The sequence below is a fragment of the Calypte anna genome, chromosome 27 (assembly GCF_003957555.1).
Source record: "Calypte anna isolate BGI_N300 chromosome 27, bCalAnn1_v1.p, whole genome shotgun sequence".
NCBI lineage: Eukaryota > Metazoa > Chordata > Aves > Apodiformes > Trochilidae > Calypte > Calypte anna.
Window position 1 is genome coordinate 2,855,777 of NC_044272.1, and position 26,712 is coordinate 2,882,488.

General features: G+C 44.4%; 1 protein-coding gene across 1 annotated transcript; it reads left to right on the forward strand.

Annotated features, from left to right (window-relative positions):
- Positions 1-461: 461 nt before the first annotated feature.
- On the forward strand, positions 462-20,606 carry DCAF7 (DDB1 and CUL4 associated factor 7). Its single transcript, XM_008505723.2, has 7 exons — positions 462-891; positions 7,839-7,997; positions 8,802-8,913; positions 10,230-10,348; positions 11,882-12,091; positions 13,071-13,188; positions 13,652-20,606. Exons 1-7 carry the CDS (start codon positions 754-756, stop codon positions 13,822-13,824), a joined length of 1,029 nt encoding a protein of 342 aa, XP_008503945.1. The 5' UTR covers positions 462-753; the 3' UTR covers positions 13,825-20,606.
- Positions 20,607-26,712: the final 6,106 nt, after the last annotated feature.

The window sequence follows — 26,712 nt, forward strand, 5'->3', positions numbered from 1 at the left end:
AACGCTCCCCAAAACAGCCCCTCCATAATTAACCTTTCGTTAATTACACCCAAACCCGCCCTCAGCCGCCACCAGGAGGACGCGGGACTCGAACCCGCGGCCCCTCCGAGCGCCTCAAGTGGCTCCGCCCGCCTCGGGGCTGCCGTGACTGACAGCACTTCCAGCCAATCGCTTCTCGAGAAAGGCCTCGGAGTCCCGCCTCAGGGCACTGCGACCCCCGGTAGCCAATGAGATGTCGAGAACCAGCGCGGCCTCCCCCTCCCAACCACCGTGGAGGCGGGGCCAAACCCAACGGTAGGGGCAGCCCAGCCAGAGGCTGAGCGGCCGCTTGGAATGAAGGGCAGGGCGACCAATAGGAGAGCGAAGCAAACCAAACGGACAGGCGAAACACCCAATAAGCCTCCGAGTTTTCTGAGCGACAGGCAAGCCAGCCAATCGCAGCGCAGGGGGCGGGGCTCCCCGCCTGGCTTCCGTTCCCGTTGTGTGAGGGGCTGAATCCCAAACGGCCTCCGCGCTGCCGCCGCCGCCGGGCTCTGGAGCGGGGCCGGGGGGTTCGGCCTTGGGCTGCAGCCTCCCCGCCGCTTCTCCCTCCTCGTTTCTTCCCTCCATCTCTCCCCCTTCTCGCTCCGCTCTCCTTTTCCCTTCAGTCGGGCCCATCTCTCCCTTCCGCGCCCCTTCCCTTTCCCCCCCCCTGGGCCGAGCCCGTTGCCCCCCTCAGCCCCGCCGCTCCCCGGGGCCTTCTGGGCCTTCGCCATGTCGCTGCATGGGAAGCGGAAGGAAATCTATAAATATGAAGCTCCTTGGACGGTTTACGCCATGAATTGGAGCGTCCGGCCGGATAAGAGGTTCCGGCTGGCTTTGGGCAGCTTCGTGGAGGAGTATAACAACAAGGTAAGGGGGGAATCCTCTGTATTCCAGGGGTTCCAGTGGTTCCCTAGCCTTGGGAACTGGGGAGAGCCTGGGGGTTCCCCTGGAATGCTGAGGGTGAGGGTGGTTTCCTTCCTCAGAGCTTGGGAGGTTGAGGGGGTCTGGGGGGAAGAGGCCTGGGGGGTGCTGGCTGCTCCTCAAGGGTTGAGGATTCCTTGGATTTTTCGTATTCCTGGGTTTATTTCAGCACCAGAGGAGGGTTGGAAGTTGGCTGTTTGTTAGGAATGTGCCATCTCATTCTGTTTTCTTGCTGGGAGAACTTCTGTGGGAGAACTTTTGACATCCAGGTATGAACCACTCGCAGGGATTCCTCAGGAACTTTACTTTTTTTCTGAGAATAAAGAGTGTAACAAAGCCTGAGGTGATATCCCCAGTGCTTTCTTGCCAGAAACAGGCAAAAGGTTTGATTTTGGTACTGAAAACTGCCTTCCAAGCACTTCTGGACATATTTCTGAGGTGCTAATCTGATACAACTAATTCCTATAGTTGAAAAAAAAGATAAGGAAATGAGCATAACTCTAAAGCATTCTAAAATTTGTGTGAAAATAGGATTTTTTTTCCCCAAATACTGCTTTGTGTGTTTGTAGCCTGTGTGCTCTTGCAGCTTTGTGGTGCAAAAGGGGTAAGATTGGGGAAATTAATGTCAGAAAGCTGGTGGGGGGGATTGGATTTGGTGTAAGGATGTAATGAGGAGGGGGGTGCTGGAACTCCTGAGCACTTTGTAGCTCAGCCTGTGGGATTTGGCTGCCTTTGGAGGTGATTGGGGCTCTGGGAATGCAGCTGAGCTGGAAAACTTTGGATTTGTTTAAAAAAACAACTGGAAAACGTTTTTGTTTTTGTACTCCCAGAAGCTAAAAATAATAAACATGCATTAAAAGGGCTGGATAAACACTTGTGTTACCTCCTGAAGTCTGGAGCATTCCCTGGGATTGCTCTGGATTACAGAGGATTCAGCTCTGCTTTTCAGCTCAGGCTTCAAGTGTAAAGCAGCTGAATCAAGCCCTCTCTTCTCCACCCTTTATGCTCAGAGCTGTTGCAGAGAGAAATTAAGTAGGACTGGAGGAATTCCTGCTGTCTGGAAATATTCCTCAGGGTTTCTCCTGACCTGAGAGCTTCAGGAATAACTCTTCTCTTGTCTTCAGCCCATGGAAGCGCCAAGTTCTGTGAGATCCATGGGGTGCAGAGAGCTGGAAGCTAACAGTAGAAGAATGAGGTGCTGGGCTGGGTGTTGCTGCCACAGAAATAAAGGTGTTTTATGAAGAAAAATTAAACTTTTCCAATAAATGCACTGAAACAGAACCTTCATTTTGCTGAGAGGTTTTGTTGGGCTTTGATATTTCAGATTAATTTGGTAATTGCAGGTTTTACTGCTTAGAGTGTTGGTGCTGGCTCCTTGAATTTGGGGGCAAGAACAATCTTGGGAGTGGGGTTTCATCTGGACTGTATTTATGGTTCCTTCTAGGACTCTGCCAGCTTTGCTGAATCTTTTAGGAGGTATTGAAAGAGTCCAAGAAGAGCTTTTTGCTCCAGATTGGGAACTCTTGAACAGTTGTGGGAACTCTTGGACAGATGTAAACTCTTTTAGCTTCTCTCCAGTGGTGGAACTAAAGGAGAAAAGGGAAAAAAACTAAAGTGCTACTAAAAAACTACTTTTAAAGTAACTCATAATGGGCTAGGAAGGATCTGGAGGAGGTGGCTTCATAGTCTGATAAACAGAAGTTCTGATAAGCAGAAATCTTAAAGAGTTTTGCAGGACATGTGTAGAAACTGGGTCCTCCCCCATCATTTGCCCCTCACAGTTGAGATCTTTTATATTGCCAGAGTTGAGATCTTTTATCTTGCCAGCTTCTGACATTAAAATCCACTTATGGGTGCACTGGACACTAACTAAAAGGGTAATGAAAACTCATTTTCATGTCAACTTTCTCTTTGAGAGGTTCCTGACAACCTCCAAACAGTATTTTTACTCCTCATGTTGCAAAGGTTTGTTCCAAATACCTGGCTTTTTCCTTACCATATATATATATACATATTTAAATAGTTTGGAATAGCATTTTTAGTGCCTGACTGATAAACAGAAAGTTCTGATAAGCAGAAATCTTAAAGAGTTTTGCAGGACATGTGTAGAAACTGGGTCCTCCCCCATCATTTGCCCCTCACAGCTGAGATCTTTTATCTTGCCAGAGTTGAGATCTTTTATCTTGCCAGCTTCTGACATCAAAATCCACTTATGGATGCAATGAGCACTAATTAAAAGGGTAATAAAACTCATTTTCATGTCAATTTTGAGAGGTTTCTGACAACCTCCAAACAGTATTTTTATTCCTTATTTTACAAAGGTTTGTTCCAAATACCTGGCTTTTTCCTTACCATATATATATGTAAACATATTTAAATAGTTTGGAATAGCATTTTTAGTGCCTGACTGATAAACAGAAAGTTCTGATAAGCAGAAATCTTAAAGAGTTTTGCAGGACATGTGTAGAAACTGGGTCCTCCCCCATCATTTGCCCCTCACAGTTGAGATCTTTTATATTGCCAGAGTTGAGATCTTTTATCTTGCCAGCTTCTGACATCAGATCCACTTATGGGTGCAATGAGCACTAATTAAAAGGGTAATAAAACTCATTTTCATGTCAATTTTGAGAGGTTTCTGACAACCTCCACACAGTATTTTTGTTCCTCATGTTGCAAAGGTTTGTTCCAAATACCTGGCTTTTTCCTCACCCTATATATATATATGTCTACATATTTAAATAGTTTGGAATAGCAGGTGTAGGTTGTTTAAAATCCTAACCAAATAGGTGAATACACCTTCCAAAAAGATGTTTTTCAAAAGACTTAATCCCCAAGTGCAGCAAAAGTGCTCACAGAGAGGGTATTACAGTAAAATAAAGAGGAGAATCTTGGCTCATTTGTCTCTGATTTTCTGTTTCTCTAGAGCTTGAAGTCCTTCAGGGTTCCATAGATAAAACTGGCTGTTTACACTTCTGTTTCACAGAACTAAAATTATTTAGGGTGATTTTTCCTGAACTTCTTGGGTTAGGAAACTCCTGGCAGCCTTGTTTAAGTCTCATGGATCCACAGATCCACTTACACAATGAGAGGGAACAGAAGTGATCATAAATCTGTTAACTCAGTTCTGCAGTTCTGGCTGTGGCTTCATGGATCAGAAACCATAAGGAAAAGCTGATTTTAGGAACAATTTGTGGCAGAACTGGAGCCTGGGTTAGAAAACAGCAGAAAGTGAAGCTGTGCAGTGCTGGAGCAGTCTTAGAAGTGAAGGCTTCTTCCCAGGTTGTCACCTTCTCCTGAACATTTCCTGGAATCAGAGAAGATTCAGGGGGGGTTGTTTTACCAGAGGGTAATTTTTTTTCTTTTTTTCTGGAAGGTTTCATGTTGCTAAGAAAAATTGATTGCATCCTGAGGATTAATTGGTGCAGTGAGAGCTTGCTGATTGTACATGACCCTAAAATAATTGGGGAATGTAGTTCTTAGTAGCTGCTAATTTGATTAAAGGGATATAGGTTGGGTTGTTTTTTTTTTTTTTAAAGTACTGTGAACTTATTTCACTGTTCCTCAAGTCATGCAAGAAAAAGCAGCTCCCCAATTCTACACTGTTTAATTCTGTGTCTGATTCTTTTGGGTCATGTTGAAGAGAGATATTTTTTTTTTTTTAGGAGTTTAGGAATGCTGAATAAAGGCACTTTCTTCAGATGTGTTGTTGAAATTAAGAATTATTAAGATAATTCTTATTAATTAAGATAGGAAAGGGTTAAGACAGGAAAACCCACACATCCAACTGTAGCCTATCTTGCTGTATTTAACAAATAATTAGTTAGCATTCTACCTCCTTGCAGGAAGGAGAGACAGGGCTGTGATATCATCAGCATCCTGAAAAGAATTCCCTCTCCTTGGATTCAGTCTGCACAAGAGGATGAGTACAGGGATTCTGGGATCACTGCTCTTATCAGCCAGGTCTGACAATCAGTATCAGGCACCTGATCTTCAGCACTTGCCAGGAGCTTTGGTGTTGCTCTTCCAATTCTTTTTCTCTGCCCTGCACCTAAAAAACATCCCAGAGGTGCTGGGGTCCTGTGCAATCCTTGCTTTTTCTTCAGGTCTAAGGAGGGGGCTAAACATGAATGTGCAGTGTAGGAATTTTAAATCCATAAAATTAAATCTCTAAATTTAAATCCATAAATTTAAATCCATAAATTATAAATCCACACCAATGAAGTTAAGCCCTTGGCTGCTGGAGATTTACTTCTGGTTCTGTGTGTGTTGCTGAAAACAGCATTAGGCAAGGAGAGGAAATGATTAGAGGTCATTTGTCTTCTGATCCTGACCTTGCCACAAGTTTGTTTTTTTGTCACCAAGGACAATTTGCTCCCTTTGTAAAATCTGCTGAGTATTTCTAATCCCTAAAGGAGTCCAAAACTATTTGTCAGTCACTTCAGAAGGCTGGGAGATGCTTGACTGATTCATACTAGAGTGTGAAACATGAGAAGTTGCAATAAAGAAGAGTTAAAGCAGACAAATACACAGTTTTTAGAAGCATACTTGAATGTGTCTTTTTCAGGGTTGGTTATGGATTGGAAAGGATGGATCCTAATTGTGGCAGTGGGCAAGATTTGCATCTCTAAATGGGCTGGGAAGTGGTAATGTTGTAGTTGAAGATCCACTGAAGCATTTGTTGGGTTCCTGTTATGTGGGGGAAAAAATATGGTGGATTTCTGATCTGGTTTAAATGTATCTTTTGTAACCAGATTGCTCATTCCAGAATACTTAGGATTTTTCTAGATGAACATCTTAGAAAAAATCCATTAAGCCACTGTTTCCAGGAAGAAGCTGCTGTGTGGAAAATCCTAGAAGTTCCTATTGTGAGGAGCTTCCAAACTAATTGTAGTGAGTTGTCCCTGGAGTGTTTGTGTTTAAACAACATTTCACAGAGTGGGGCTTTCACCCTGTTTAGTTTTTAGAGTCACTGCTAAGTTCAACATATCCTCCCAGCACCTTATTCTTCACTGAGCACTTTCTGAGCTGTCAAGATTTTTCTGATAACTTCAAGCATTGCTTCAGGTGTTGTTATGACCAAGTTATGTGGAGACAGCTTCTTGTTTGCTCTGTTCTGCATCATTCTCACAACTGGGTGAGTTACCCCTTCCCACTCTCCCATTACTGGGTTGAAAAACCTTTTTTAGAAAACAGTTACCTCAAATCATTCAGCACATCTGCTTTCTTGGTTTCTTCGTGCAAAATAATTGAATAATATATTATTATTTGAATAATAATGTAGGTATTTTAGCTTCTTTGAAGTTGAAATGTTGTTTTATCCTGATGTACTTCATCTGTATCTCAATTTTCAGGATTGTTTTCAGGATGCAGTTTTCAGGATGTTTCAGCTCATGTGATGCTGAGAACATCATAGAATCCTAGAATGGGCTGGGTTGGAAGGGACCTCAGAGATCATCAAGTCCAACCCTTGATCCACTCCCACTGCAGTTCCCAGCCCATGGCACTCAGTGCCACATCCAGGCTCTTTGGAAAGATCTCCAGACACGGAGAATCCACTACTTCCCTGGGCAGCCCATTCCAATGCCTGATCACCCTCTCCAGAAAGAAATTCTTTCTAATCTCCAACCTAAACCTCCCCTGGCACAACTTGAGACCCTGCCCTCTTGTCTTGCTGAGAGTTGCCTGGGAAAAGAGCCCAACCCCCCCCTGGCTCCAACCTCCTTTCAGGGAGTTGGAAAGAGTGATGAGGTCTCCCCTGAGCCTCCTCTTCTCCAGCCTCAACACCCCCAGCTCCCTCAGCCTCTCCTCACAGGATCTGTGCTCCAGTCCCTTCCCCAGCCCAGTTGCCTCCTTTGGACCTGCTCCAGCACCTCAAGCTCCTTCCTGAACTTCCTGAGGGGCCCAGAACTGGACACAGGACTCAGGCTGTGGCCTCCTCAGGGATGAGCACAGGGGCAGAATCCCTTCCCTGGACCTGCTGGCCACGCTCTTCCTGAGCCAGCCCAGGATGCCATTGGCCTTCTTGGCCACCTGGGCACACTGCTGCCTCCTCTTCAGCTTCCTGGCAAGCCAGACTCCCAGCTCCCTTTCTGCCACTCTGTGCCCAGCCTGGAGCTCCCCATGGGGTTCTTGTGTTGAACCTCATCCCCTTGGGATCAGCCCAACTCTCCAGTCTCTCCAGGTCCCTCTGCAGAGCCCTCCTGCCTTCCAGCTGATCCACACTCCCCCAGCTTGGTGTCATCTGTGAATTTGCTGATGAGGGACTCAATCCCCTCATCTAAATCATCAATAAAGATATTGAACAGCACTGGGCCCAACACTGATCCCTGGGGGACACCACGGCCGCCATTTTGGACACCACAGCCGCCATTTTGAGGCAGCCCCGTTCAGCACCACTCTCTGGGCCCGTTCCAGCCGGTTCCTGACCCAGCACAGTGTCCCTGTCCACTGCCCCCATCTGCAGGGCTGTGTGGTCCTGTATTTCAGGATTCATTTTGGGGGGTTTGTCGTGCAAACCACAGCTTGTCCCACTCTCTGCAGGTGGCATTGTCAGATGAGTTCAGTTCCAGATGAGCTGGGATGTTTGTGCAGTTGAAGTCTGGTTCAAACTGGGCTTTGCAGTGTGGGAAAGAGCAGGATGGGCTCTCATCCTTTGGGGTTTGGTTGAGATGGTCTCTTCAGAATAAAGCAGTGTTGATTAAGCTTCATTTTGCTTCCATGCCCCAGCTAGAAAGCAAAGCTCTAATGATTTCTCATTCTAGTGACATCATGGTCTTTTAAAACTGTCCTTGAGGTTACAGAAGGTGCCCTTCTGCAAGCCGCTCAGTCCTGATATCCTGCTTATAAATGAGTCTTTTCATCAAACATTTCCTTTTAATTGTGGCTTCTTACAGGTGCAACTTGTTGGGTTGGATGAAGAGAGCTCAGAGTTCATTTGCAGGAACACCTTTGATCACCCCTACCCCACCACAAAGCTGATGTGGATCCCAGACACTAAGGGAGTCTATCCAGACCTGTTGGCCACCAGTGGTGACTACCTGAGGGTGTGGAGAGTGAGTAAATCCTCCTCAGAGAAGGAGAAACCAGGATGGAAATTGTGTTACATGTTGGTCTCGTTTTCACTGGAGAGCAGATTTTTTTTTTTAATTTATTTAAATTTTTTTTTTAATATATATTTTTTTTATTTAATTTATTTTTATTATTTTATTACTATTTTATTTTTGTTTGGGTTTTGTTTGGGGGTTTTGTGGGTTTTTGGTTTTTTGTGTCTTTGTTCTTTGGTTTTTTTTTGGTTTTAGGTTTTGGGTTTTTTTGTTTGGTTTTTTGTTTTTTGTAGGGTTTTTGTTTTTTGTAGGGGTTTTTGTTTGGTTTTGGTTTTTTGGTTTTTGGGTTGTTTTTTAGGGGGTTGGGTTTTTTGGTTTTGTTTTTTGTTTTTGTGTTTTGGGTTGTGTTGTTTTGGGTTGTGTTGTTTTGTTTTCTTTTTTGTTTTGTCTTTTGATTTTTGGTTTTTGTTTGGGGTTTTTTGTTTTTTTGTTTGTTTTAAGAAGTTATTTTGCTTCCTGGGTGTCTTGCCCTTCCTACACTGTGGGGCTTAAGGCATAAACTCAAGTCAGAGAGAGACCACTTGATGATTTCTTTTCATAACTACAACACTCTGACTAAACCTGATGTCTGTAGGAGAAGCAGAATTAGCTTTTAATCCCCTTGTTGAAGCTAGAGATGGGATTGTGTTCTCCAGAGCTTTAGGATGCCAGAGGAGGAAAGAAGCTGAGGAATAACACCTTGGATTTGGAGGTGCCAGGGAAACAAGTGCTGGGGTGTTGGTGTTTAATTCAGGTGTTTAATTCTTATTAAAGGTGGGTGAGACAGAGACCCGGCTGGAGTGCTTGCTGAACAACAACAAGAACTCTGATTTCTGTGCTCCACTAACATCATTTGACTGGAATGAAGTGGATCCTTACCTTCTGGGTGAGCCTGACAAAATGCTGGCATGGAAAAGCCAGGTTTTTGGTTAAAGGTTGCTGAAATCTGGACTCTGGCTGCTCTGGCACTGCACATCCACAATAACTAAGCACTGGACAAACTTCTGCATCACAGAAAATGCTGTTGTCTTGGGTTCCAAATACAAAAATTAACATTTAAGCAGCTCACGGAGACTTTTTTAGTTGAAAGTTATTCACCACTCCAAAATGGGTGATTTTGGTTGGCCTGGGATGTTCCTCATTTGCAGAGCTAAGTCTCTTGGACACTTGTGGGAACTCTTGGACAGATGTAAAACTCTTTTAGCTTCTCTCCAGTGGTGGAACTAAAGGAGAAAAGGGGAAAAAACTACAAAAAAGCTGCTTTTAAAGTAACCCAGAATGGGCTAGGGGGGATCTGGAGGAGGTGGCTTCATAGCCTGACTGATCAACAGAAGTTCTGATAAGCAGAAATCTTAAGAGTTTTGTAGGACGTGTACAAACTGGGTCCTCCCCCATCATTTGCCCTTCAGAGTTGAGATATTTTACTCCAAAATGGGTGATTTTGGTTGGACTGGGATGTTCCTTCTTTGCAGAACTAAGTAACGATGGACAGAAACTCCTGTGACTGACTTCAGCTTGTTCTGGAGCAGATAGAAGGCTGTGCACCAAGGTTTTCATTTTCTGAAGCCATTTCAGCAGCAGGACTAAAGCCAAGAGCCCTTAATTCAGTTGGAGGAAAGAGCTGAATGCTTAAAGTTTTAATTATAGCCTGTGGGACAAATTGTGAATCTGAGATGACTGATCCAGCAGGCTTGTTTCCCAGGAGAGTACAGCCATTTATATCAGGGGGATTTGTCCAGAGATTAACAGTGATAATATGTCTTAGTAATTATTTACTACATGATTTATTTTTTTGTGTGTTGCATCTCATCTCTTAAGAGCTTTACTTCTAGCCCCACAGAAACAATCAATTAAAAATAATGCTCTGTCACAACACTACGATTGGATTTGGGGCTTGACACGCACAGGATGGGCAAGTTCATCTCAGCATTACATCAGGCTTCTGAGCAAATTGAAGTAGACATGAGCTATTTACACTTTATTCCTCTGTGGAAGACTATTTCTGCAGCTAAAAGGTTTGGGTCATTTAAATGCAGGGTAGGTTGTTACTGTTTGACATTCCTGGGTTTAATTATATGCTGTTCTTGGAGCTGTTTTCATCTGGAGATGGCAGGGCAGATGACATCAACCCAGCAAGTGATTAAATCATTTGTGAAAATATTGCTAACAAGTGTTTTGTGGTGTTTTGGTTTTTTTTTTCAGGTACCTCTAGTATTGACACAACCTGCACTATTTGGGGTCTGGAGACAGGACAGGTTTTGGGAAGAGTAAATCTGGTCTCTGGTCATGTGAAGACTCAGCTTATTGCACATGACAAAGAGGTGATGGTTTTTTTTATTGTTTACATGGCATATTTTTTTAAGAGCAGAATTCTTCCTTTTTCTTGAAAAGTTTCAAGATCTGAGAGGTTAATTAATCTAAGGTTAAGATACCCAGCTTTGATTACCAAACTAAAATGGTACTATTGGTATCAAAGCTGCTCTGTTTACTCATCATAAAATCTGGACTTGAGAATATCCTTGTGTCCTGCTTTGACCTTGTTTTAAGGGTTATGATCCCCAGATTATTGCAGAGAAATGAAGTAAAACAATCCAGCTGGAGCTGAAATCAACTGCAAACCAAAGGCAATAAACAACTTGCAGGATTCTTTCACTTTAGCCAAATATTATCCTTATGCTACTCTTCAGCACTTAATAGCCAGGGATCAGTGTTGGGCCCCGTGCTGTTCAATATCTTTATTGATGATTTAGATGAGGGGATTGAGTCCCTCATCAGCAAATTCACAGATGACACCAAGCTGGGGGGAGTGTGGATCAGCTGGAAGGCAGGAGGGCTCTGCAGAGGGACCTGGAGAGACTGGAGAGTTGGGCTGATCCCAAGGGGATGAGGTTCAAGACAAGAACCCCATGGGGAGCTCCAGGCTGGGCACAGAGTGGCAGAAAGGGAGCTGGGAGTCTGGCTTGCCAGGAAGCTGAAGAGGAGGCAGCAGTGTGCCCAGGTGGCCAAGAAGGCCAATGGCATCCTGGGCTGGCTCAGGAAGAGCGTGGCCAGCAGGTCCAGGGAAGGGATTCTGCCCCTGTGCTCATCCCTGGGGAGGCCACAGCTTGAGTCCTGTGTCCAGTTCTGGGCCCCTCAGCCCCTCAGGAAGGAGCTTGAGGTGCTGGAGCAGGTCCAAAGGAGGCAACTGGGCTGGGGAAGGGACTGGAGCACAGATCCTGTGAGGAGAGGCTGAGGAAGCTGGGGGTGTTGAGGCTGGAGAAGAGGAGGCTCAGGGGAGACCTCATCACTCTCTGCAACTCCCTGAAAGGAGGTTGGAGCCAGGGGGGGGTTGGGCTCTTTTCCCAGGCAACTCTCAGCAAGACAAGAGGGCAGGGTCTCAAGTTGTGCCAGGGGAGGTTTAGGTTGGAGATGAGAAAGAATTTCTTTCTGGAGAGGGTGATCAGGCATTGGAATGGGCTGCCCAGGGAAGTAGTGGATTCTCCGTGTCTGGAGATCTTTCCAAAGAGCCTGGATGTGGCACTGAGTGCCATGGGCTGGGAACTGCAGTGGGAGTGGATCAAGAGTTGGACTTGATGATCTCTGAGGTCCCTTCCAACCCAGCCCATTCTAGGATTCTACCACTGGGTAAACGCATCATGTAGCTTCAATAAATGATCCTATAATGACATAACCCTTTCAACTTTTCCCCCTTCTTTCTGGCAAGTTATTAATTACAAACTTGCTGGGAACACCCATCCCACCAGGTACCTCCCCGCTAGATCCACTCTGTACCTACCAAATCCCTTTTTCCTCCAAACTAGGAGGCTGTGTGCTCCCTGAAACTTAAGGTGGTGTTTTTCTCTCTTCCTGAGCAGGTTTATGACATAGCATTCAGTCGTGCAGGTGGTGGCAGGGATATGTTTGCTTCAGTTGGTGCAGATGGCTCTGTGAGGATGTTTGATCTCCGCCACTTGGAGCACAGCACCATCATCTATGAGGACCCCCAGCACCACCCCTTGCTACGTCTCTGCTGGAATAAACAGGATCCTAATTACCTTGCTACGATGGCCATGGATGGCATGGAGGTAAGGAGGTAGTTTCTTGGGAATGCAGGGAGAAAAAAAAAGCAGGAGAAAAAAGCTGGAGGCTGGGCAAGGCGTGTACTCAGTGAGGATTTGTCTGACTTCATTCATGAGCTCTCCTCCTTTACACAGTGCAGACTAAACATGGCATCATGAGCAAGTGGATTGTTTTAAAAGCAAGATATAATAAACAAAGACCAGGCTCTTGCTAGCTAGTTGCTTACACCACTTTCCCACAATAGAACATCCTGGGAAAAGCCAGGAGTTGATTGAATACATAATCCCTTTGTTCAGAGCAGGTGTCCTCCAAATTCCTTACTATCTTTTCTGGCCTTGAGCCTTGCCTCATCTTTATCTTTCTGGCAGCAGGCCTTGCCTTGCTGCTGTCTCTGCTTTGTATCCTGAGACCCTGCTTTTTCAGGAGCTCTCAGGCCTCTCAAATTATCAAGGTGACTCTCCACAACACTTCATCATCTGGAAGTGCTGCTGGTTGGGATTTTTTGGGGAGGTGGTTTGGTGTCAGTCCTTTAGAGTAAGGGGCAGGGTGAGTACCTGAACTGGAGGGATGATTAAGGACCAATTCAAAGTCTAGTTACTGCTAATTAAGTCTAGCTACTGCTTAGTTACTGCTAATTAAAGCAGTAACTTTGGCATTAGACTTGAAAGTCTGTATGGCTTGTATGTGTTTCAGCTTAAAGAGGGCTCTGTGAGCAGCAGTTTTCATATCAGAACTTAAGCAAATGTTTTAGTCACATTGTTCTTTCTCAGTCCAGCACACAGGGCAGTGCATCTTATTTTGTCACTTGTGCTACTTCAGAGAAATTTATTTTTTTTCCCCATGTTGCCTCCCTCCCTCTGAGGTCTGGCTGCTTTTGAGACACACTGAGCAGCCAGAAGTGATTCCCTATTTTGGTTTTTCTTGCTTTTCTGGAGAAAGAAAGACATGCAAGCTACTCATTGAATTGTTTTTTTGTTTCTGCAGGTGGTTATTCTGGATGTCAGAGTTCCCTGCACTCCTGTTGCCAGGTTAAACAACCACAGAGCATGTGTGAATGGAATTGCTTGGGCACCTCACTCTTCCTGCCACATTTGTACAGCAGGTAAGTGGGATCTGCCCCTATCCAGCTGCACTTGGGAAACCTCTGGAAATCTTTATTACATTTGCAAAATCCTCTCCAGAAGTCTCTGCAGTTCTCTGCCTGCCTTTTGCTAAAGAACACCTGCAGTTTAGAAGCCCTTTGGTAATGACTGCCCTAATTTTTTAATTGAAATGGATACCTCCTAAAGCTCATTGTGTGGAAGTTGTGAGTCCAGTGCCCAAACTCTGCATCTGCTTTGGTTAAGCTAAATTATTTTAATGCTCCTTAGTTTTTTGCAGTTCTTAAATGTTTTCAATTTATGAGTTCCACTGATTTGCTTTTCCACTCTGTCCAGGAATAATTTGTATAATAACAGGTGTAGAGTTTCTTGGTTTCTTGGACTTTATGCCAAGCTGGTAGTAGCTCCATATGGAGATCTTATTATACTTTGGTTCTCCTTCTGACTTTTTTCTTCCCTTTGCAGCTGATGACCATCAGGCTCTCATCTGGGATATCCAGCAAATGCCTCGTGCCATTGAGGACCCAATCTTGGCTTATACAGCAGAGGGAGAAATCAACAATGTACAGTGGGCATCCACTCAGCCAGACTGGATAGCAATCTGCTACAACAACTGCCTGGAGATTTTGAGAGTGTAACATGACTGCTTCGTGCCACACTGAGGCAGGGCTGTGTGATTTCCCCTCCCCTCTAAAGTAAGAACAACACAAGTGGCCAGTATCTCTTGTTGCTTTGCATCTGCTCTTACAAGAAACTGGTAGAAGAATCAATGGCAGGTGTCTCCTGTCTCTCCAAGACTCTTTAAATGCAGAGACATGCTGAGCCTCTTGGACCTTCTGGGTTCTGTTTTTCTTTTTTGTTTGTTTTTATGGTTTTTTTTTCTCAGTTAAAGTTCTGTATATTTGTTTGTTGACTGTAATAATAAGCTTGCAGGCTTTTAAGTTGCTGAATATGTCCCTGTGTTTGTCAACCAGCTGAGGCAGCACCTCCAACTGGTTTAATAGGTGCAGATCTAAAACAAGGTGGGGGGGAAAAGACATTGATGTCCACAGCCACCTTGGCAGGAATATTTTACCATTCCTCTTGTTGCTGCCTCCAAACTGTTGAAACATTTGTATGGTTTTTATATATTGGGCTAACTTTCTATTGAAGTAAGGTGGTTTTTTTTCCTCCCTAATTCTTACTTTTGATATGTGATCCACTTCCATATGCCCCAAGATTCTCTCTTAGTTGATCACAGGAGCACTGCAGGCTCCCTGACAGTCAAGGCCTGCCAGAATTAACTGTTGCCTTGGCTCTCAACACCTGGTTACCTGGGCAGAATTTTCTGGTGCTGTGAAGTACAAATACTTGTTGCACAATTTTCTTGACACTTTTCTGCTGCTAGAGGCACTTGTTACTCTGGTGGGCCTTATTTTTCAATGCTAACTGAATTTGCCTGTCTCCTGCAGTTGTGTTAGAGCAGAATGGTTTCAGAAAGGAGATAGATGGCTGACTGAAGCTCCCAGGAGAGAAATGCCTCCTGACAAAATGTGATTTGCAATGGGCTGGGGATTGATACTTCCAATCAAATGATTTCCCCCAGGAAGACTTCCTGTCTAAAGCAAAATAAAATGGTTTCACACTTTGTAACTTGCTTGATTGGCAAATAATACAAGCAAGATTTTGTGGTTAGCCTGGACCTTGGAGCTTCTTTGCATTTGGCCTGTGTTCCTGGGAGTTCTTGAAAAGCAATCTTTTTTCTTTTTTTTCTGAAGTCTCTTTGCTTTTTTACTGTCAGGGCTTGTTGGAAAAGCTGCTCCACTCCCCAAGTGCAAGCTCTTTGCTCAGAAAGAAATAGTTCCCTAATGTAATGCAGAAGGATGGGCTTAAAAGGAACTAAACTGTGCCACAGAGGCTGAGGTTTAGCACTTGTCATCCTCTGTATCTTTTGGGGATGTGCCCAAGGGCTTCTCTTTTGAATAGTGGCTTGCTCTCCAGTAATGCTTTTCAATCAGAGCTGAGTGGATTAGGCAAGATCAAAATCTTAGGTGATAAAACAGCTCCTGGGCTCTCCTGATGCTGCAGACTTGACAGGCAGAGCTGAGCTGTAGTGGCTGAGTGGGGATGGAAATGTCAGAAACTATCCAAGTTGTCTTTTTTATCTAATGAGTAATCACCTGCAGCTGGGGGCAGGATTTGAAGTAGGACACTGGCAAACTCAAATCTTGTCATTTTCTGCAGGGAAAAGCAATTGCTGTGAAACACTGAGGCTGATGCTCCAAGTGCTGTCAAGTCCTGAGCAGAATTTTGGAAGAGTTTTGTCATTCTGGATGTACAAAACTATTCTTTCAGGCTGCTTGGAAAAGCAGCACCTTGAGAATTTTATCTGAGTTCATTAGGGAGAGGTTTATTCCATCCCTCCTTTTACTACTGAGGAGGACAGGTCATGTTTTGCCAATCACATTCTGTGTTCAGCTGTGGGATTTCTTATTTTATTTTTTTTTACAGAAAGCTCCATTTAATTTGAAGGTCATTTTTTTTTTTTCTTATTAGCAGCAGTGCTGAGAGGAGTGAATTCCATCTGACCTGGATGTCACAACAGTCTTAACCAATTAGCTTAGCTCTTTTTCCAACAGCACTTCCACTGCAAAATGAAGTTCAAATTAGGATTTTCTTAAATCCTAATGGCATCCACTGCTTCAGGTACTCATCAAAACCTGTACACAGGCTGGGCAGGTACTATTTAATTACAAATATTAGGTGTAAGATGCTGTGTGACTAAAGGGGAACTACTATCAGTACTTCCTGTCATCCCCTTTATGCTTGAAAGCCTCAATCTTGTGAGGAAGAGATGAATGCAGTTGTTGCTTGGCTTAAAAATGCCTCTTTTGCAACTGTGGAACTGGGGTTTAAAAAAATATCACCTCATTTAATTGAAAATGAAGAGACTAAAAGACTCCAGGCTGTACAAAATGGCAAATGCAGTTTATTCGTGCAGGAATCCAATCTGTTACTCTTAAGATGATGAGAAGAGAGGATGTAATAAGGAGTTAATACTCTGAATAACCAGGTAGCTTTTGCTACTGCTGGAAAATAATCCTGTTATGAACCTGAAGAGGCTCTAGTGCCAGTCCTTGCATCCATAAAACTGCTTGGAGTTTATCTGGGTGCTTATTCCAAACTCCAAGGCAAGTGAGGAGGAATCTTGGAGGCTCCAGTGGACTCTAAATAAAACCTATATCTGTTTTATTTAGGTACTGTTTTTTAGCCAGTACCTTCTGGATCTCCAGCATCTTGCTTTGGGGCATAATCCATTGTCATTTTTCATCTGAAATGACATTTGAAATTTACATTTGAAAATGAGAATTTTCATATGAAATAGCTTGGAAAAAATTGAAGCTGTTTTGGGAAAGGGAAATGCTACTTTAAAGTAGCTTCTTCTCAGGAAAGTCACTGGAAAGGTTAATGACTGAAAAGACAGAAGAATCCTCCTGGGTGAGATGTTCTGCAGTGCAAATGACACTTCCACATCAAGAAGAAAAGGAGAGACTTTGGTGCCCTTTTGCCAACACCTGCTGACACAGGGAGCTCTCTACCTGCTGCTTCAGTTTCTTTGCAAGATAAATAAAACCCTGAGACTCCTCACTGCAGCCTCTGAACCAGAAGAGAAGAGTTTCTCCTATTTCACCAGCTTTCCATCCAATTTATTGAGGGTGAAGCCTCTTGGTTTTCCCCCAAATTAATGAAAATTCTTTATTATTTTGTGCTTCCTGCAGAAACAGAGCAACTGCTTTCAAATGCCTCCTATTCCTTGAGCTGAAAGTAACTTTAGGGAAAAACCTGAGCACCAAATCCCATGCTGGTGTTTGTTTGTACAGGCCAAAACTGATTCTGGGACCAAAATCTTTTTTTCTTGACTACTTCATAGTTCTATGGGACTTCTCCAGGTGATGAATTCAAGATGCTGGGGGGCTATTGGTTGATTGTGACTTTGTGTTTAAACCCAGCTTTCCATGGATTCCTGCTGGATGTGGATAACCTGGTGCAAGGAGTCAACCTTGAGCTTGTAAAACTCATTAGTGAGGTGAAAACCTGCTGCAAATGAGTTGGCTGTCCAATTAGCATGTAGGGTGCCAACTCCAATTATTTAAATGAGATGGCCTATGGTTGCTTGCATCTAGGGGACTTGTATTTCAGTGTCCAGGGATTTAAAAAGCCAGGATAAGAGTGCTTTGACAATCTGTGTAGAAAGAAAAACCAGTGGTTTCAAGTAATGAGCTGAAAGGAGACTGATAATACAGGTTGTTCCTGCTGGAACCTTGAAATGTACTTAACGGGGGAGGCATTGCCTCTCATAAGTCAAAGTTAATGATCCTTTCAAACCTTCACTGTAATTAGTCTTCTGAATGTTCTGGATAATAGTAAAAAGATCTATTTTTTGCCTGGTGTTGCAATGAGAGAGCTTCATCAGTCCCAACTGTGGATCACTGCCTGCCAGGGACTAGGTGAGGGGAGGAGTCCAATAAATAGGAATTCACAGATGCTCTTGTGCTTGTTTTCAGTCTAAATGGAGCAAGCTGAGTGTGTCTGTTTTCTTCTCTTGCAGATGGCACTTTAACAAGTATATTTTTGGTAAGATTGGAGGGAGAGGCAGCTTTTCCTCAGCCCTTTTGTGGTAGGCATTTATCTGTGTTTTGGAGAAAATGTTAAATACAAGAGTCACTGAAACTCTCAACTGGCTGCAGTTGTCAGGACCTAGTGCACCCTCATCTGTGCTGAACACCAGGAGCACTTGACAACACAGTTCCTGTCACACTGAAGCTCTGAGACTGACACATCCCAAGTCATGGAGTGCTGCTTGTCACCCAGAGAGTCCCTTTTCCTTTGTTTATATCCTTTTTGTTGTCTGTAAGTGATGGCAGCAGTGACAGGTTGGCTGTGTCAAAATGTAGCTGGATTCTTTTGATACCTTCTTTTTCTGAGAGAAAAAACCCTGCAGCTGCTGTCTGTAAATCCCCACGATGGAAATGTCAGAGTTTGTCAGTTTGTTGGGTTTCAACTCTTTCAGGACATACTGAAAAGAATGAAGGGCAGCAAGGGCAAGCTCTTGGCTCAAGGGATTTCTTTGCACAATTCCATCCAAGTGCTGAAGGGTTTTGTCTTCCCACTCCAGCCTAGAAAAGTGGTTTAACCCTCAGCTCCAAAGTGTTCCCTGTCAGTAAACACAACTTCTCTCTGGGATCTCCCAACTTCTCTCTGGGATCTCCCAACTTCTCTCTCTGGGATCTCCCAACTTCTCTCTGGGATCTCCCAACTTCTCTCTGGGATCTCCCAGCTTCTCTCTTGGATCTCACAACTCTCTGGGATCTCCCAACTTCTCTCTGGGATCTCCCAGCTTCTCTCTTGGATCTCACAACTCTCTTGGATCTCACAACTCTCTGGGATCTCCCAACTTCTCTCTCTGGGATCTCCCAACTTCTCTCTCTGGGATCTCCCAACTTCTCTCTCTGGGGTCTCCCAACTTCTCTCTCTGGGGTCTCCCAACTTCTCTCTGGAGTCTCCCAACTTCTCTCCGGGATCCCCCAACTTCTCTCCTGGATCTCCCAACTTCTCTCTCTGGAGTCTCCCAACTTCTCTCTGGGATCTCCCAACTTCTCTCTCTGGGATCTCCCAACTTCTCTCTCTGGGATCTCCCAACTTCTCTCTCTGGGATCTCCCAACTTCTCTCTCTGGGATCTCCCAACTTCTCTCTCTGGGGTCTCCCAACTTCTCTCTCTGGGGTCTCCCAACTTCTCTCTCTGGGGTCTCCCAACTTCTCTCTCTGGGGTCTCCCAACTTCTCTTTGGGCTCTCCCAACTTCTCTCTCTTGGATCTCCCAGCTTCTCTCTGGCATCTCCCAGCTTCTCTCTGGCATCTCCCAGCTTCTCTCTGGGATCTCCCAACTTGTCTCTTGGATTTATTTCCTCCTTTCTCCTGGCAGCCTGAGATTCCAAAGCAAGCCTCTATTTACAGTGGACATCAAAAGGGGATATCCAAGATCAGTCCTGGAATGAGCAAGGTACTGTCCATGATGTCCCTGGGCTGGGAATTAATTGTCTGGCACTTCAAGAGCATTTTCTGACCCTAATTTAAGGGGTGCAGCTCTCTTTCCCCTCTGCTTCCCCAAGAAGAGTCAGAAACATCTCATTTTCAAGAGTGTTGAGAAGAGTTGAGCATGTCCCTGACTCCTTTTGGTTAGGAAGAAATTTCCAGACCTTCTAATTAGCACCTTTCACCAGCACTAAAAATGCAGCTAAATCCCAGGCACTGGATGCTCACCCAGCAACTTGTGGCAGAGTCCAGAGGCAAAAGCAGTTGTGGGGCTTGTTTGCTGCTGCCTCATTTCAGATGACAACTTTGCCAAGTATCTCAGTGGCCAAACATCAAGTTTGAATTTCCATAACCATAAAAAATTAAAAAAAAAAAAACCCTGTGGCTTCCATAAAGTTTATTTCTTTGCATAAAATCTAACAAAATGAAGAAATAAGCTTTTTTTTTTTCCTGAAAAAGTCCTGTTGCCCATGTTCCAGCTCTCATCCCTTGGAGTTTACTTCTTTTTGGAAGATGTGTGGCTCTCAGGTCTCCTGTTCCAAGGTGAGAATCAGTCTGTCAACCCTGACCAAAGGCAGAAGTGCAAGAACCAGTCAGTGAAAGAGTCGTGGTACAGCTGAGAAATAATACATTGCTTTTCTTGACAAGCTGGGAAATATGATGACATTTTACTATTTAAAAGACAGGTTTTTTTCTGAAAAAAAAACAAAACCAACCTTGGGTTGCTAGCAGTGTAAAATGTAATTTAAATCTGTTGCATTTTTGTTAACCTGTAGCCAAGTAGATGTTTACTTTTTTCTGTGTGTTTTTCCCTTCTCCTCTTCCCATTCACAATCCCCTTGTGGTAATTTCCTGAAGGTGTAATCTTTGTAGCATGATTGTACAAAACATCCATGTGAGATTCCTGACTTCTTGTTCTCACTAAAATATGTTCAAGCAATAGTAGTTTTATTCCTGTCCTTCTTTTCTTCCCCCTCTCTATTGAGATTTTTCCACCTCTCCTCCTGTCCTAGAGGAATCCTGGTATCCTGCCATCCAACAGGTATGGATAACTGCAGTGTCCTTATATTCCTTTCTTTTTATGGAGAAAACACAAAAAGCTTTTGTTACAATGGATTTTAACACCTGAGTCATGGAACCATCTTTGGTGAAACTGTCAATTTTAAGGCAATTTTCTGAAATGGCTTGAAAAGTGGAATGTTGCATCCTTTTATGCTATTTTCTTGCTTCCTATGTAGTTTTCTGCAGATTTTTTAACCTTCTTTCTAAGTTCCAGCCTCCTGTGTATTAGGTACAGTATTTTCTGCCTTTCATACTTTGTAATAAAAATGGAACATTTGTAGATTGACTGCAGTTCAGTGTCTGGTGAGTTAAAAACTGGGACCTGGGGGCTTTGGGGGGGGAGCAGGGAGCTGCTCAAATGGATTTCATGGATCCTGTGGGAGGTTTATGGCTGAAAAAAGGGAGGGAGAGGAAAGGATTATTTCTAATTAATAGTAAATTGGGGGTTTTCTACACTAATAATTAACTAAAAGCATCATCTGGATGTGATGAATACACCTCACTTGTTTTGTACATCTCTCATCCTGTTGATACCCAAACTTCAGAATTCTGGCAGCTCTTAAGTTAATTTTATTAAGAGTTAATTTTATTAAGAGTTAATTTTATTAATAGTTAATTTTATTGATAAGTTAATTTTATTGATAGTTAATTTTATTGATAGTTAATTTTATTGATAGTTAATTTTATTGATAGTTAATTTTATTGATAGTTAATTTTATTATTAGTTAATTTTATTATTAGTTAATTTTATTAATAAGTTAATCTTATTAATCGTTAATTTTATTAAGTTCTTTTTAATTATTTATTAATGATTTATTAATTAATTTTATTAATAATTATATTGTTAGGAACCCAATCACACAGAACCTGCTTGAACCTCCATTTACTTCCCTAAAACCAACCTCCTAGTGAGGTTATTCCTTTTTATTCCTTTTTTTCCCTGCCCAACAAATGGGAATTATCTGCCTGCATGGTTTTGCTTTTTTATAGATGAGGGGAAGAAGGAATTTTTTTTATTTTATTTCAAATAATTGAATCTCTGAGGCTTTTTGAATACAGGAAAATTAAAGATAAAGTAATTATTATTTTTAAGGTCCTCCTGTGGGTTGGTGACTTCTTTTAGAGGGTGTTTGTTCTTTACAGACTCAGGCACTGGTGTTACTGGGACCCAGGGTGGCAAAACTTGGACATTTCCTTATCCCTTAGACCTTGGGAAGCAGGATGGTGACTTCTCTTGTCTGAAAACAGGGGATTTCTCCCTAATTCTTCATGTTCTGGCTTTGAAATCAAACATTAAACCTCATGAGCAGAGTGGGAAGTGTTGTCTGTAAAGATGCTACAGTGTTTTAAAGCTATAAATGGATTTAGTCCCATTAATCCCTCTTTGGAAAAGAAGTTTTCCTTCTAAGAACTGTTTGTCTTTTACCCTAGAAATGTCTTTATATCCTCCTAGATAGTTTTTATTGGATCCATGCTTTGGAATTCTGCAAAGAAAACTCCCAGCTCTGCTCTGCTGGAAGAAAAACTTAGAAGTTTGTAGCAGTTACAAGAACCAGATTGCCTTTCAGTGGGGTAAAACAAGTGCCCTGAAGTCCTACAGAGGAATATGGGTAGAAAAAAAGAGACAAAAAGAGGATTTCTGCTTTTTTGTAAATATTAAGGTACAGCTGATCTGCTTGTGCTGTGACCCTGGGAAAGTCACTTCTCTGAGAGCAGTGAAAAGTCTGTCATTAATCACTGATCAGTAAGTGGCTTGAAAATCCTGAAAAATCAGAGAAAGCCTCCATGGGGACAGAATATACTGCCTGGAGGTGGAGGGAAAAAGTCATCTCTGGGATGATTTGAAGCCCTGACATTGTACCCAGCATTTAATTTGCTGGTTTTTTCATCAGTGTTGCTCTATAAACAGCCCTGAGTGCCAGCTCAGTAATGATCTCAAACCACACAATATTTTTACCCTCCTTCCTCCTCTTTCCTTCAGTCCTCAAGCACAGTGGCTCCTAATTTTTATTTCCTTTTTAAGCAGAAAGCTTCAGAGCCCCCTCTACTGGAGTGTTGTCAGCAAGAGAAAGAGGCAGAGACCAGGAGCTGGGAAGAGAGCTCCCTCTGGACCTGCTTTTAAGGATTTTCAGGTGGATAATGTATTCTGCTGGAGATGAGGTAGGGTTTGGGCAATTTATGTCCTGTCACACTCTCCTATAGTTGGATAATGATGTTAGTTTTCCATTCCCTCTGCTTTCCAAGCTGAGAATGCAGCCAGAAAGCATTAGCAGCATGAGAAGTGTCTGGAATCAGGGAGATTGCTCTGTTCTCAGGTCTGCAGAAAACAAGTGTGGAACACTTTGATGCATCCTTTGAAGATTTACAGGGTTTCTCCTACTTCCTCTGCAATTCTGGTGGCTTCTCACTGCCCCCTCTTTGCCTGGGGAGTCTGAGATGTGGAATAAAAAAGTTCTGGCATGGGCCAGGGCTGAGCCTGGAGACTGCTCAGCTCCTCAGGAAGGATGTGTCTACCTAAACAAGAAGGGAAAGAGGAAAGGAAGAAGAAAAAGCAGACATTTTCTGCTTAAAAGATCTCTGATAGCAAGAAGAAGAGGCTCTGGGAGTCAGACAGGTAGGCTGCAGACAATAGAAGTCATCCTAAAATAGAAATTAAGATGCTGGCACAGTTAGTGATGAAGAGAGTGGGAAATGATGGCAGGAGCTCAATCCCAAAGGTCTCCTCCAGACTTCCTGTGTAACTTTTAACAAGTCACTGGCTCCCTGTGCAATGCCCTGAAGTCCCTAAAATAGGGATTGCATTTCCTTTCCTTCCTTCATGCTGTGTGGCTGCAGTAAAACCTGAGATTCCATAAAGTTCCTGTAAAGCAAATGGGAAAACTCTGACCCCAGCAGCTCCTGGGGACTCTCAGGGAGCATCTCCCCTGCTGATTTTTCCATTAAATGGCCCCAAAGCTTTAAACTGAAGAATTCTGTATGGTTTGGAGCTGCTCTTTACAGGTGCAAATCCTTTTTTTTGGAAAGTCTCAGCTTTGGGTGATCTGGGGGAAAAAACCACAAAATATCAGCTTGTCCCATGGTTGTTATTGGTCAACCAAATAACTTGGTTCTTATGCACAAAACTAGTATTACATGAAGCAGGTAGTAAGGATGAAAAAGGAATTTATTTATTTATTCTCAAGTTATACAAAATAGGAGTGCCTGTCCTGGTAGAAGTTTTGGTTTTGGTGCAGGAAGGGTGTAGCAGCTTGTCTAGGGAAGGAAAAAAAACTAAAAAAAGCAAGGAGAGGTCTATAATGGTAAAAAAAAAAGGTTTAATGATGCTTTTATATGGATGGTGTTGTGATAGGGTCTGTAAAACAAGAACAGAACCAGAAATTGGCACATAAAATGTTCTGATTTAGCCATTAGGCTTGATAGGTGGGTGAAGTGATGAACTGTCAAGGACAAGTAATTCCTTTTTCAAGTGGAGATGGAAAGGGTGAGTTTGCCCAGGGTGGCCTCCTACCATCTGCTGGGAACTCCTGGCTCACTGTCTCAAGCTGGAAAAAGCTGGTTTGGTGTCTTTTGGACAGAAATAAGCCAAATTTCTACATGATGGGCATGCAGTCAGTCCCCCTGAACACAACTTCCACTGAGGATTTTATGTGTAAGAACTGGAAGAGAGGCAAAAACCCCAACTGGTAAAGTGGCAATGCAGTGTTTTGACATCAGGGCTGGGAATTAATCCTGAATTTCTTTAGTCCTGGTCCCAAGAGGACCCTTGCTAAAGCCTTTTTCCAATGACCTTGGCACAAAAAGTGAGGCTGATAATTAAATTTGGTGATGAGCAGAAGGGGGAGGCTTCAATAATACAAGGGAATTAAAATATCTTAGAGAATTGATATCTTTAAAGAGTGAGGAATAGGGATGGGGTGAAATGTGGCAGTAGAAAGAGCAAGGCTCTGAATTTAGGGATGAGGAGAAATTTATGAAGGATACAAAGAGGGTTTTGGGTTTTTTTCCTTTTGGAAATGAGGGAGGAAAGGAAGCTGGGATTCAGTAAGGGTAGTGATGAAAGTGAAAAGGCACACAGAGAAGTTGGTCCAAGAGCAATAAATGAAGTTGTCAAACAGGAGAGAGGAAATCAAATTGGAGGAAAAAAAAAAGGAAGATCCAACAAACACAAGGCTTGGATTATGCAAGAGTGGTTTACTTGTCTGTTGCAATGAAGCCTGGAGGGAGATATGATTATCTTCTTGATGTATTTAGAGAGAAAATAGCAGGGAAAAGGAAAGGATCATTTAACTAAAAGGATAATCTGATCACCCTCTCCAGAAAGAAATTCTTTCTCATCTCCAACCTAAACCTCCCCTGGCACAACTTGAGACCCTGCCCTCTTGTCTTGCTGAGAGTTGCCTGGGAAAAGAGCCCAACCCCCCCCTGGCTCCAACCTCCTTTCAGGGAGTTGCAGAGAGTGATGAGGTCTCCCCTGAGCCTCCTCTTCTCCAGCCTCAACACCCCCAGCTCCCTCAGCCTCTCCTCACAGGATCTGTGCTCCAGTCCCTTCCCCAGCCCAGGTGCCTCCTTTGGACCTGCTCCAGCACCTCAATCTCCTTCCTGAGGGGCTGAGGGGCCCAGAACTGGACACAGGACTCAAGCTGTGGCCTCCCCAGGGATGAGCACAGGGGCAGAATCCCTTCCCTGGACCTGCTGGCCACGCTCTTCCTGAGCCAGCCCAGGATGCCATTGGCCTTCTTGGCCACCTGGGCACACTGCTGCCTCCTCTTCAGCTTCCTGGCAATCCAGACTCCCAGCTCCCTTTCTGCCACTCTGTGCCCAGCCTGGAGCTCCCCATGGGGTTCTTGTGTTGAACCTCATCCCCTTGGGATCAGCCCAACTCTCCAGTCTGTCCAGGTCCCTCTGCAGAGCCCTCCTGCCTTCCAGCTGATCCACACTCCCCCAGCTTGGTGTCATCTGTGAATTTGCTGATGAGGGACTCATTCCCCTCATCTAAATCATCAATAAAGAGATTGAACAGCACTGGGCCCAACACTGATCCCTGGGGGACACCACGGCCGCCATTTTGGACACCACAGCCGCCATTTTGAGGCAGCCCCGTTCAGCACCACTCTCTGGGCCCGTTCCAGCCGGTTCCTGACCCAGCACAGAGTGTCTCTGTCCAAGCTGTGGGCTGACAGCTTTTTCAGGAGAATCCTGTGGGATTTGGTGTCAAAGGCCTTGCTGAAGTCCAGGGAGACTCCATCCATAGCCTTCCCCTCGTCCACCAGGCAGTCCCCTGATGGTAAAAGGAGCTCAGGTTGGTCAGAGAGGAAATGGTGGGTTTGAAGGCTTAAAAAGCTGAAGATTTTGTTACTTTGATATTTGACATTTATGGCAATCTTTTGGGAATGGGAAGGGGGGGACCTGGGACAGGCAGGGGACATGGTTAAAGTAGGGTGGGAACTGGAGTGTTACTGGGATTTGCTACTGGATCTGATGGCCTGGGAGGTCCTGCAGCTCAGGCTGGGACTGAGGGAGGTTTTGCAGCCTCTAAAGAGGCAGACTGGTAATTTTGAGCTGGGGTTTTATGGGCTTACACTCAATTTTGGGAAGTTTTTTCCTAGGAGGGTCTCTTAATTAATGGTCTGGAGGGTGCTCTGGACATCTCAACTTTTACAACCAAAACAATCCCACTGTCAGTGTCTTTTGGCCTTTTTAACGCTCTTGAACTGTATTTACTAGTTTTTTTTTACACCCCCGCACTCTTAAAAAGTTGCTTTTAATCCGAATTAAACTCAGTGCCCGACTCCATTTACACGGGCAGCAAACCACCGGGGGTCATTGCGCACCCACACCTTGATACCCAGCAGAAAATACTGCTGAGGGGACACCTGGACGTGGAGCCTGCCACAGGGAGGTGCTGAGGACCAGGTCTGGTGGGGCCAGGAGGTGCGGGAGGGCCAGGAGGTGCGGGATTGCGGTGCCAACAGCCCCGCACGGAACGGCTCCGCGCAGCCTCCCGGGCACTAGGACCCAGCTCTAGAAGCCACCCGTGGGGGGGCGTGTCCTCAGCGCCGCCCCTCACTCTGATTGGCAGCGCGCTGGGCGGGACTTGGGTGTCTCTCCTCCTGGGGGGCGTGGCTAACCCCTCCTTCCCTAACCCGCGTGGGCGGGTCAGACGCCGGTGCTTCTCGCTCGCCATTGGCTAACGCGGCCGTCGGGTGGGTGTTTCTGCAGCGCTGATTGGCTGGCGGCGGCGGGTCGGCCCCTGTGATTGGCAGGCGGCGGCGGCGGCTGTGAGGCGGCCCGCTGAGCGGTTTGTTTTGCTGGCGGCCCGGGCGCTCTGAGGCGGCGGCGGCGCCACCGGGACCCCCGCTCCCCCCTTTCCCCTTCCCCCCCCCCCTTTCCCC